At 42.5% G+C, this 12,704-nt stretch overlaps 5 protein-coding genes across 5 annotated transcripts; 2 read left to right on the top strand and 3 right to left on the bottom strand.

Moving 5' to 3' along the window:
* Positions 1 to 161: 161 nt before the first annotated feature.
* On the bottom strand, positions 162 to 1,829 carry EAE98_002101 (uncharacterized protein; the record flags this gene model as incomplete). Its single annotated transcript, XM_038949720.1, has 3 exons — positions 162 to 365; positions 475 to 1,610; positions 1,670 to 1,829. The coding sequence occupies 3 exons, from the start codon at positions 1,827 to 1,829 to the stop codon at positions 162 to 164; spliced, it is 1,500 nt and encodes a 499-aa protein (XP_038813459.1).
* A 620-nt stretch (positions 1,830 to 2,449) lies between these two features.
* EAE98_002102 (uncharacterized protein) lies at positions 2,450 to 3,661 on the top strand (the record flags this gene model as incomplete). The annotated part of the gene is made up of 1 exon (XM_038949721.1): positions 2,450 to 3,661. One exon carries the CDS (start codon positions 2,450 to 2,452, stop codon positions 3,659 to 3,661), a length of 1,212 nt encoding a protein of 403 aa, XP_038813460.1.
* A 3,799-nt stretch (positions 3,662 to 7,460) lies between these two features.
* EAE98_002103 (uncharacterized protein) lies at positions 7,461 to 8,873 on the bottom strand (the record flags this gene model as incomplete). The annotated part of the gene is made up of 1 exon (XM_038949722.1): positions 7,461 to 8,873. One exon carries the CDS (start codon positions 8,871 to 8,873, stop codon positions 7,461 to 7,463), a length of 1,413 nt encoding a protein of 470 aa, XP_038813461.1.
* A 1,126-nt stretch (positions 8,874 to 9,999) lies between these two features.
* Positions 10,000 to 10,736, top strand: EAE98_002104 (uncharacterized protein; the record flags this gene model as incomplete). The annotated part of the gene is made up of 3 exons (XM_038949723.1): positions 10,000 to 10,111; positions 10,166 to 10,394; positions 10,493 to 10,736. 3 exons carry the CDS (start codon positions 10,000 to 10,002, stop codon positions 10,734 to 10,736), a joined length of 585 nt encoding a protein of 194 aa, XP_038813462.1.
* A 201-nt stretch (positions 10,737 to 10,937) lies between these two features.
* Positions 10,938 to 12,329, bottom strand: EAE98_002105 (uncharacterized protein; the record flags this gene model as incomplete). Its single annotated transcript, XM_038949724.1, has 1 exon — positions 10,938 to 12,329. The coding sequence occupies one exon, from the start codon at positions 12,327 to 12,329 to the stop codon at positions 10,938 to 10,940; it is 1,392 nt and encodes a 463-aa protein (XP_038813463.1).
* Between the last annotated feature and the right edge of the window lie 375 nt (positions 12,330 to 12,704).

Consider the following 12,704-nt stretch of genomic DNA (forward strand, 5'->3'; position numbering starts at 1 on the left):
AAATCACATACAAAGAACGATATATTTGCAATCTATCTATCAGCTGAAATTGATTTCCTATAACCTGGGTATCATGTATGCCCCTTTTACCCCGAAAGTCAAAAACCTAAAACTCTATAAAACCCAAAAAATCTGTATCCAGAGCATCATTATCAATCACATCATAAAATATATCTAAAATTCGGCCCGTCGTTTTCTCTCCCTCCATTTGAGTCCTTCAAACTCCCATTTCCATTTCCATTCTCATTTTCATTATCGCCGTTAACGCCATACTTTTCATCTAATTTTCGATTTTCATGTGCAAGTCGGAAACGCAAGGCCATTGCTAAAGCGCCGTTGAAGAGCATGAAAGCTGCGCAAACCCACTAACAAGAAAATGACGATTAGTATATTTTCCTCAGTCCCCCCGCTTTCACGTCGACGAACTGGTTGAAGGCAAACAGAGACGAAGATAGTGGAAATAAATGAACATACCATTCCTTTGTGATAATAGGGTCCTTCACTACTGGGATATAACCTCGTTCCCAGGAGCGGCCCACATTGACCCACCACATTTAGAATCGCAATTCCCGTGCCTCGTTTACTCTCACTCCCTTGATTGTTCATTACCCAGGGAAGAATATTTCCAATGGCGGGGAAAATGCCTGATGCGGCCAGGAATACTCCGGCGTAGCGAACTCCTGTGCTGGTTGATACGGCGAGCATTATATATCCAGTTGCTCCTATGAGAGATAGGATAAGGATGGTGTATCCGCGTTGTGAATACTTGTCTGCAAGCCATGTTGTAAGAATAACAACTAGGAATGCGAGGAAATAAGGCGGGGCTGAGAGTCCTTGCGCAGTAACGCTTGAGAAACCCATTGCGGCAAGAATGGTAGGTAGGAATACTGGCAGAGATGCAAACGATACGTTGCAGGAGAAATACATCAATGCTGTGGTCCAATTTTTGATATCGAAGAACGCGGCACGTACTTCCTGCCATTGGACTCCGTGTGGTCGATTGGAATCCGTGGTACCTACCTGTCGAACCTTGCGTGCTTTCGCAATGAGTACTTCCTCTTTCGTCAGAAACTTGGCCTTTTCAGCACTATCGGGCATGAGGAACCAGGTAAGAACACCAGCAAGAATGGCTGGCAAGCCTTCGACGAGGAAAAGCACACGCCAGGCTGCAATGCTTTCGAAATGCCCAGAAGTAATACCATAAGCTAAAGCACCAGCAAAACATGTTGCCAAAGGAGCTGCCCCAAGGTAAAATCCACATCGAAGTCCGAGTTCGTTTCTTAGATAGAAGAAAGATAACAGGAATGTGATGCCTGGTGCAAAGGAAGCCTCAAAAGCCCCTAGAAAAAACCTGGCAGCCATCATTCCAGACCAATTGAACGCAACAGTTTGCAATGTTGCTGATAATGCCCATCCCACTACTGTTATGGCACCCCACATGTGCGGTGGGATGATTTTCCACATTAACACCAATGGCTCGAATACAATGTATGATATATAGAATATAGTGAGGAGCCATTCGTAGCTATCAGAATCGAGATGCAAGTCATCCATCATACCAGCAATTTTCGCATTGCCAATGTTCGAACGATCAAGATATGCTAGGAGATCTTTTGAAAATGATTAGTTTGATGCCATTGACCCCATCAGAGTTCCAGGAAAGACGTACATAGCCCAATGATCAGAGGCATCAAGTGCCTATCTATTTTCCGCACAACTCTTCTTTCCATCTCAGGATCAATTGCTGGAAAGGACTCATCTTGCATCCTCAAATCCAATTGACTTTCAACATCCATCTTCGTACCCTGAACATCTTCCATGGTCGACATACTCTCGTTGTTTGTGCCCACACAGTGCGAAATCGACGACACTTGTATAAGCTCTCAACTGGAGTAGGACAATATATATCTGTATCACATCGGAACACAACAGAAACTGGACTTACCGTTTATATGGACGTAGAAAGAATAAGAGTCATACTCACGGTACACATCATTGCTATTGAAAACTAGTCATAATTGTATATGCACGATAGCTTCTTGAGCGTATATTTGTGATAATCATTTGTAGATCCTTGTCTGTTCGCAGAGCTAAAATGGGGTAATCGGCAGTATGTTTCCGGTTCCTGGATGGTCTCTATTCATCTTGATGGGCTCGAAGAGAGGGCTAGAGAGGTCGAATTCATGTCTTAAAGTCTTGTCGTGTCGTTCCTAAATCTTTCGGATAGATACATAAGATAAGCCGAGACATTGTAAATTGCTGATGTTGCTCATCAGGAATTGAGTTCACAAGATTAATCGGACCCATGCAACATCGATCTGCCAGTCCTTACCGCCCTCTCTCCGCCAAATCCATTGACCCCTCCAAAAATTATTTCCCCAGCATTCTGAAATCCTCAAGATTTCAAACATCTTATACTCGTAAAGTTTACATAAAAGTAACCTTCAAAATGGATGACCCAGCATTTGCCCCCGAAATCGATACAACTACCCAGACTATCCTCCTCGCAGCCTCCAACCACGATCTCGCCGCTCTCAAACCCCTCCTTCGAGTACCCGGCGCTGCTTCAGTTCAGGATCCCGAAACTGGTTTCACACCTCTCCACGCCGCAATTGCATCTTGTGAAGATTCCCCCTCTACTGAAGATTTAGAGGCTGCGAAAGCGACTATTAAAGAATTATTTTTGTCGGGAGCTATATGGAATGATTTAGATACGAACAATGAGACACCTGGATGTCTGGCGTGGAGATTGGGCAGGAAGGAATTATATGAATTGGTTGTGGAAGCTGGTGTGAGAGCGGAGGTTTTGATGAACTTGATGGGTGGGTATGAGGAGTTGAGTGATGGGGATGAAGACGAAGAGGAGGACGAAGTAGAGGGCATGGAGATAGTTGTAAATGAAGAAGCCACAGACGAACCAGCAGAAGAAAATGAGGCAGAAGAGCCAAAGAAAGACGTCAATTCCGCAGATTATCTCAAAAGCAAACTCGAATTTACAGAAGATGCACTTCTCGACGCTGATGCTAACGGTGTAATGATGGCATGGGAAACATCCATCATGCAACGTACTGTCGATCTTCTTATCCCCTCCTCTTCACCTCCATTACGAATCCTCAACATTGGTTTCGGAATGGGCATAATAGACACGATGTTCGCATCCACGAAACCAGCCAGCCACCATATAATAGAAGCCCACCCCGATGTTCTTACACACCTACAAGAACCAGGTCATAAATTTGGAAAAGAATGGGAAGCATCTGCACCCGAAGAAGGAAGCTATAAAATTCACGCTGGTCGCTGGCAAGAAATTCTACCAAAGCTGCTTGAAGAAAATCTTCAATTCGACGTTATATATTTCGATACATTCGGAGAATCTTATATGGAGCTTAAGAAATTCTTTTCCGAATACGTCATCGGCTTATTGTCTGAAACTGGAAAATTTAGTTTCTTCAACGGACTAGGAGCAGATAGAAGAGTTTGCTATGATGTGTATACCAAAGTATCGGAGCTGGATCTGTGCGATGCAGGATTAGATGTTGATTGGGTTGACGTGGAAGTCGAGGAGCTTGGGGGAGAGGGTGAGGGTGAATGGAAAGGCGTAAGAAGGAGATACTGGGTTTTAGACACATATCGTTTACCAATCTGTACTTTCATGGGATGATATAAAGAGCAAACTGCGGAAAAGCTTAGATGGAAAGGAAAATAGAAGTTGATACCCTCTGACCAGTTTCAATACAAATATCTAGTTGCTATATACTACATGGCAATCTATTATTATGAGATTTCCTGTACATATAGGAATTCTCGTTTAGCTTCTCGTAAAACTCGTGCATAAAGCGCTGTTTAATAACATCCTCTCTCGATTTGCTAGTATAGATTCCGTTATCAAATTCATTTAGGCTGTAGATGTATTGTGCACCTCAGAGCCTCTCCGCCAAAAGATCTTTTCTCGCATTTCAACCCTTCTTTACATTACACCATATTTTATTCTTCACACATTTCCGTTTGTTGCCAATCGTAACTCCTGTCATATTACCACTAGACTCTGAGCTTATGATTAATAGCCCTTAGTGTTATTAGCAGATGTTCATTTCCCCTCAGTGCCCAAATAACAGCTTTCTGTTGGATATCTCAACATGGGGTAAGATTAGAGTATACTGTGAATAGCTCTCTAGTCTTCTTCTAGTGGTTATGATTCCTGCTTTTAATTGGACTTCCTGGTTGGCCTTAAATACCCAGAAGATAGTTGTTGCACGTCGCTAACCCCTGCAGTCTTCAATTAATTAGTATTAGTAGATGTTAGTTGATATTGATTGACGCTACTCGATCTTGGCCTCTTTACAGTGCTTGGCTAAATGGTGATGATCTCTGTTGCACGCCGTCAAACCCGGCATGTATAGTTAGATACTTATTAGTCGCAGTAGTATCCTCTGTTCTCCTCATAAGATAAGAGAATGGCCTATCAGAGAGTAGTAAAAGGATTTTCGCATGCCGTAGCCCCCTGTACGTTTGATAGATTGCTTTTGAGGTGAGATTTGAATTTTTCCTCTGACAACGTCCTTCGATGTTTGATTCGGTTGATAAAACTAGGCTTGGAATGTTGGCTTGTACTAGTCATCTTGTAGGAAATTGTGTTAAATAGACTCACTTTTCTATACATGTTGGCTATCTATGTCTCCTCGTGCTATGAGATCTCTCCTAATTCTTACTGGTAGAATGTTCCTGGAGATCTCTTCTGTTGCTTTGCATGCTGCAGAGAATATACCATGCAATGACGTTGCGATTTTTATTCTTGGAAATCTAATATTCTTCACGGGTGAATGGCCAGTCGCAATTTGAAAGTAGTACAACCATTAATGATCGATATTCTCAAATCACTTTCATCATATCATTGTTCGCATTCAGCATGATTCGAACTCTTTAAAATAAATGTGCATTGGTTAAGAATCTAAAATATGTAGACGACCACGACGAACTTCCAGGAATCGTGCTTCGGCAGACTCGGCTTCACCTGACCATTTGTATGACTGAACCTTAAGCTAGGAACTAGTTTGTCCTTAGTCCAGAGCTAACCGATCATATAATATATAAATCCCTCTCCCCTATGAATTTCATTCTTTTCTACTTATCGTTCATCGTAACATGAGAGTACACAATTCCCAGAACTTTCAGGCGCAAGTTTTCTTCTCTCTCAAGTGAGTGAGTCCCAAATCATCAAACATACAATGCACCTGCAGGGTTGGGCTTACTCAAGGCGTCATCGAAAACGAGAGAGAATGAAATGGGAATTGTGAGAAAATGACGTCTAGGGGCACATAGGTCTATGATGAAGAAAACCAGTCCATGGAGATAATCGTGCCGCGGATTATATGGCTCTGTGTTTGATATTCGTGAAAGCGGACAGATAACCTGGCTGTGTGATCCGAGGAGATATGACGTGGATTAATACTGGTTTGTTCCTGAGATCTGTTCTTTTTGTTCTATTTTGAGTTTTTTTTCTTGGATGCAAGGGCGCGGGAATTTTACGTCATATTTCTCTACAGGTAGATTTTGTAAGCCAGTTTACATATTCTCGGTTCCGAAGTTCTGCATAAAAAAAATGAAGACTAGTATTGAAACATCATAGAAATTGAGCACATTTCAAATGATTGATCATGCTCGACGTCGACACTGTACCGAATCCTAAAAGGGTTGAGCTCCAGTCGGCGAGACTGGTATGTCATTACAACAACTTTGGTAAGCAATCCAAAGTCATCCTGGAACTTGGACGAAAAGCGTGTTTAGAGATTTGAAATTACCTACAGATTTACCTTAAAACACTACCTAGGTAAGTTAACCGACCTGCATATAATATAGCCTAATCTGAGACCAATATTGCTGACCGACTCGAGTCTTTGTTATCTAAACCTCGCTAACGGAAGTCTAAATAGAGTTGAACTCAATGTGATTGAAATACGAGTCGATTCGAAAAACACAGGTTTAAAACCCGTAATTTCAATGTTCAGATGGGCAACAAAAACGATTCAATAACCACAATTCACCTCTATGAACGTGATTTGAACGTAGTGATCCGATATAAGATTTGATCTGCTATTAGCGTGTCACTTATTCGGTTAATCAAACCCGCCCATAACTTAGCGAACAAAAATTCGGCTAAAAATCACGCCATTGAGACCATCTCTAAATAAACTAGTAGCATTCGAAAGACTTCTACGTTTATCTGCAGCAAAAGCTTAAACATTAGTCTGCCCACTATTATCCTAAATTCCATAGCCGAAGCAGCAAAAACATTCTATAAGCCATTCTTTATCCTCTCCGTGATCTCTGGTAATGTGCGACACAATATTTGCCTGGTGCTTTGATTTAATCATTGTTGAATCCAGGATAAGGCCCATCCTGAGCTCTAATAACAGTGCTTTCTTTCCGCGTTCTTGACTTGCAAGAGCAGGAAATAAAAAGGATGGGTCATAAATATTAGGAAAGGAAGGTGGAATCGATGATGAGAATTATCAGTACTCATTGATTCGAGAATGCTCTAGATTTGGTTCGAAACCTAGATTTATCACCAGGCTAGAATGTTTGAGATCGGTATATGATAAACGCTGATGATTTCCAAGATTCTTTTACTTTCTTCGCAATTTTTGTTTTCAATACTACTCGAATTGCGATTGAATGTAAAAAGAATGTGGCCTTATCATGGCAACTAATTATTCGGCTTACATACCTAGTGAGCTGGGATAGTGCATGGATTGGGTTTATAGACTAGCATGCTCGATAATGAAGTTTTAAAATAAATCATGAAAGGATCAAACGTAGGTAATGCACTGAGTTTTGTATCTAGGTTGATAACTACGGAACGCTGATTTTCAAATAACCCACTTCCATCAAAAATTTAGTTTGCAATAGCTCTATAGTAGCTATACCAAAACCCCCAGCAAAGATACTCTACAGTTCCTCCGTGTCATTATTAAACGTACTCCTATTGTTGCCAAATAATTGAAAGAATAAGAAAGAAATCTCGATAAAGTCTTTGTCCCACCGTTATAATCAAAGAGTCTCTCGATTCTTCTGATAACAAAGACAGATTAAAAAGACAATGTTAACAAAGAGGCTCAAGCTCTTTGAACCTTAAAACTAGTATTTTGGAGTCTGCAGGTATCATATACCAAATCTGGAATCCACATATCATGCACTTGCACCTTGTGTTGGATCACTTAACTCGGAATTATCTTGACATTTCAGCGTGAATCAATATTTACATCAAGAGCATAGATCAAAAAGTGTCGTTCACAAAGGGGTTTCAATCACGGAAATAAGAACAGGGAATCGGATGAAATGGAATAAGTTGGTTTTTGTATTGAATTTTTGTATTGAATTTTTGAATTGAGATAAACCTACATTGAGACAATTGGAAGATAGAAAGTGACGGACCTGTCTTATCTCGGAAGAAACCACGAAACTTACCAAAGTCTTGCAGTCGGCCAGTGGTCGCTAGGTGGAATCCAATCTCTGCTCCCGTTGGAACCGTTAGGTAGATAAGGTTTTGGGAATGGCGCCACATTCCTCTCTCTCGCGAGATCATAACGTTCAACCCAAGAAAGAAATTTGGCAAATGTGATGTGACGTCCGCTGATTCCTACTTTGTCGAAGTTTGGGTAGAATCGTTTGTTTCGATCACAATGTGCATATAGCGTTTCTTTGTTAGGACAGCCATAGTACATTGGTGAGCGACGACGGACTTCTGCTGTGAGAGTTTCATTGATCATGAGTCCAGGAACATAGAGGATTCGAACAAAGTTATCAATTAAAGAGTCAGGAGGCGAGAGATTATTCAAGGGGTAGTAAAATGAGTTGTCAGCACCTTTAGCGGGATTATAACCTCTGAAACCACTAACGTGGAGAGTACTGCAGATACGAATTCGACCGTTCTTCATTTCTTCTCCGTGTCTTGCACCATAAGATAACTCCCATCCAAAAGCAAGGCACATGATGTTGCATATTGTGTATATGCCGCAGTCAGGTTCCTTCTGGTCTTGTACCTCGCTTCGGCCGGTTCGGAGTTTCCAATCGCATGGATTGAATCTTTGACTCAATGGTGGCTCGTCTCCAAGATATATTGTAAGCATAGCAATGAAACTTTCAACACATTGAGCACCTTCACCGCGAATGAGACCATTGTCGTCGGCGCTACAGAGATAGTCAATGGTCTTGGCTTCTGGAGAGATAGCACAGACAGCTACATGTCCAAACTGGTCCGTTTCTTCTGAACCAGTTTGAACGAGGAAGAAATAATAGCGCAACTGCCAAAATTCTTCTCGCGAAAATCTCTTGGCAAGTTCCGCCGCAGCGTGCTCTGGTCCTTGCTCCATGACTTCATGGAAGTCAGTGGACCAATAGACAAACATGGGAACAGTCCCAGGAAGGTGTCTATTAGGTGTTACTCTGCTTGGATCATTGGATGGGAGAGCAGAGTGCCAACGATTAGCATAGTCACAAATGAATTCTGTCATCGCGTCTACACTTGTCTTGAGCATTCCGTTACCTGGTGCCAGAGAAAAGGAAACATCGCGATCAGATAACTTCGTATTGGTCCCTACATTTGATTCGCTTGGCTGTGGTGTCCTCGCGACTGTCTTCATGGATGGAACAGGAATCTCAGTTGCTCCTGGTACACTATTAGCACGAGTAGCTTCGTAGTAGTTTTGATACCTGGTTAAGCTATCTGCCCATTGACTTTGACAATCTTTGATAAGCTGCCCTGGAAGGGGGTGGAACATCTTCGCTCTCCCTTGACATGAAATTGAATGCGTTGAGGTTGTTTGCGGGTCATGGAAAGGTGCATTGCGCGCGGGCAAATCATCGTCAGGACTCATGATAGCTAAGATCTGGTTTGATAAGTTTAGTGTTTGTGTAAGTGTGGTAGATGTATCTAATGAATGAATAATGTTCGAAGGTAATATGTAAAGACGAGCTATATCTTCAACTACAATGGCATTGTTCACCTATATTATATATGCTGTTCAACTTTCATAATCAAACAAGGAACAATGAAAGGCGACAAAGGGTTCAAAATCAACAAAGAAAATACATGGATGGAGAACAATAAGATCTAATTCTGCTCTATGGTTGAAATACGTGAGCTAATAGAAGAAGAAGAGGCTCTCACTTTGTCAGTCGGAGCAGATTAGGAGTCATACGGTAGACTAGGAGATCGAAAAGATGCTTCAATAAATGTGCCGATAGAAAAACTAGCAACAAGAGCATAGTGACATATAAAAAAGACCTCAAATTGACAACCACCGCTGTGATGTCACCTAAGGAATGATTGCCACGCCATTTCTGTTGATGTATTGGTATTCAATGTAGAGTTCCATAGCTTTGAAATACCTAGATGTAGACTCGCGAAGCTAGCGCAAGGACTGATCACTTGATTCTGCCTTTGCTAAATACTAAACTCATGTTGCGCCGATCACTATCTTTGCATCATGAACCTACCGGATATCAAGCCTCCTTTTGTTTGATGGGGGCGCGTTATAGATAGGTGATAAAATATGCGGGAATCAATTACAAAAATCAAATCTTCATTCAGATATCTCGAACTAATTCAGTCATAAACTCGAAACAAATGAAACGTGCGAATATGAGATAATCCGAACAAATATCACTATAGCTCTGAGATCTTACAAAGAAGTGAAGTACATTTGTATAAATGTTAAGAGAAACAATTATGTTGTTGAAGACAGCTGCTGCCAAGTATAGGTTTGGATCTACTCGTACTCTGTGGTTTGTCTCCCACAATGCGATTCCGGAAGGCGGAGCAACTAAATTCCGTCTTCCCCAAAATCAATGAACCCTGAGGCACCCATGACATTGCGACCACGATTTCCATACCAATAGCTTCGTTCTCATACCAGCTCTAAAGACTCGCCCTCGAAAACCGTACACCGCACACCCACCTCCCACCGAAACACTTTTGCCAATCGGCCTCAGAATATCACCATGGCGCCCAATATGTCTCTTTTCTCCGTCAATGCCATCATAATCCTCAATGCCGAAGATGGCTCCCGAGTGTTCACCAAATACTACGCACCACCCCACCACAACTCATCTTGTAGGCGCTTTCTATATTCGTTTCTGATATCATAACTTCTGACATACTGTCTAGCTCCAGCACCACCATATCCCGATCAAAAATCTCAAAAAGCATTCGAGAAAGGTCTCCTCGAGAAGACCCAAAAGCAAAACGCAGATATCATCCTCTACGACAATCGCATTGTGTTATACAAGAGCGAGAGCGATGTTATGATGTATGTAGTTGGAGGAGTGGACGAGAATGAGATTATGCTTTACAATGTTATTTTGGCTTTGAGGGATTCTTTGCATCTGCTATTCAAGTACGTCTTGTCCTGATAGAATACGCCCTGGACTTATCCCCTACTTCTTTCTCTCTATTGCTCAGGGCTTCGAATGAATCAAAACTAACATGTCACAGACAATCCGTAGACAAACGGACTATAATCGAAAACTACGACCTCCTTTCCCTGGCAGTTGACGAGATGGTTGATGATGGTATTATCCTCGAAACAGACCCCACGATTATCGTCCAAAGAGTTAGCAAGGCGCCTACGCAAGATGTTGCCCAATTGAAGGGTATCGATTTGAGCGAGCAAGGCATGAACAATTTGGCACAATTCGGAAAGGCCAAGTTAGGGGATTGGTTGAGGCAGGGGCTGTGAAGGGCATAAACAACGAAGATCGTGTCATTGTGGATGGGCAACATTACATTTGGTTGGGAGCCACAAAAGGAGTTTAGATTGTACTGGAGTTGGGGCATATCAGATTCCCAGGCATAGGAATAGTGAAATCATAATGGGACGCAGCTTGTTCTATGGGATTGTATCTAGATATAATGAATTTTGGCAGTGATTCTTTATCTTCTATCTTTCAATGACCGTGGCTGCTTTTCGAAGCCTATTCATGACTGCGGCTGCAATATCCCCTTCATCTTTGATGCCTTCGACAAAAATGACATCACATCCTTTTTGATCCAGCTCTCGCAGCGCCGAAAAGAGACCATGGGCGATATCTTTGATTTCACTACCCAGGGAAATTCTCAAACAGTTTGCAACATGCCAGGCTGTCGTCTGATCACTCGAATCTTTGATCCAAGGTTTATGCTTTCTTGCGTAGAGCGCGAACTCGTTTGACTGTAAGCCCCCTTCTATGTCTATAGTTCCCTTGTCTTTGTCTTCATCTATTTGAATATCATAGCCGGCATAATCTTCACCCCCGGGTCGAAATCTCCAATTCAGAGTAGATATAATGCCAACTGTGGCTGGCTTGTCGGAAGATGAAGAATTGCGCCCAGTGTGTTCCGTCTCTTCAGCTCGTGCTGCTACAATTGAGAGCGCTTCGTCCCCGAAAAGAGGTTCAATACCGCGCCCGTTCTCGCACAATATAACCTTCGCTTTGGGGCTGTAATGTTTGTATTTCATTCCCGGTGCTCTGGGTGCCTTGTCTCCAATTTCACTTTGGTCTTTGTATCCTTTTACCACACCTTCCCAGCCACGACACTCTCGAATCTCGTCAATACTCACACCACCAGGTCGGAGAACAACTGGAGGATCACACATGCCATCTACAACTGTACTTTCTACTCCGACCTGGCACGCACCACCGTCGAGTATTATTTCGATCCTACCGTCAAGATCGTGAGACACATGTTGAGCGGTTGTGCAGGAAGGTTTCGTAGAGGCATTCGCAGATGGGGCGGCGAGTGGAACACCAGCGAGTCTTATTAGAGAAAGCGCAAGAGGAGAGCTTGGCATGCGTGCGCCGAATGTTGGTAAACCTGCTGTTACTTCTGGTGCCAATTTACTTGGGGATGGATTCGGTAAAAGGACAGTCAAGGGTCCGGGCCAGAAGCGTTTAATTAGTGGCCTGTAGATCTCTGGGATTTCGGAAAAATCAGTATCGACGTTTTGCTTATCGGTCGAGGTCAAGAGACTGCGTAGCATGGTAAGATCGCAAACATGTATAATCAGTGGATTGTCTGAAGGTCGCCCTTTAGCCTTGTATATCCCTTTTACAGCATCGCTTCGCGTCGCATCCGCACCCAATCCATAAACAGTTTCTGTTGGAAAGGCTACAGGTATGCTTTCCGTCTTGAGGTACTCTGCTGCTTCCGCGATAGATTGTAGTCCAGAGAGATCCTTAGGGAGTTCCCATCTCTCGAGTGTTTCTTGATTATTGAATTGCCCAACCTCAGACACATTGACTGGGAGAATGCGAGTTTTAACGGCGTTGCCGTTTACTTCAATAGAAGGCATTTTGATACTAATTCTGAGAAAATTTGAGAGGAGATTTGAAGCGGTTCGTGGAATTCGAAAAGCGAGATTGAAAACGGTAACCTTTAACGTTGTATCCTACGGCTCCTCCTTTTGAATGAACCTTTGAAAAATCCTTGAGATGTCTTGAACATACTTCCTCTTCATTGAATCTTTTCAAAAACTGTGCAAATGCATTTGTCTTCTGAAGAAGTGGTAGTGGGGCAATGACTCAAAATATTTCTTAAGGCTATCTCGCTATCAATTTCTTTTTGCATGCGCAGGGCTGATTCTAAGCTTGATGACGTAAGGTCATTGCACCCATGAGAATTTCAAGACAACGATGGCACGTGCTCGTGCGCGTCAATGATCGTTTTT

The sequence above is a fragment of the Botrytis deweyae genome (assembly GCF_014898535.1).
Source record: "Botrytis deweyae strain B1 chromosome Unknown BDEW_004, whole genome shotgun sequence".
NCBI classification, from domain to species: Eukaryota; Fungi; Ascomycota; class Leotiomycetes; order Helotiales; family Sclerotiniaceae; genus Botrytis; species Botrytis deweyae.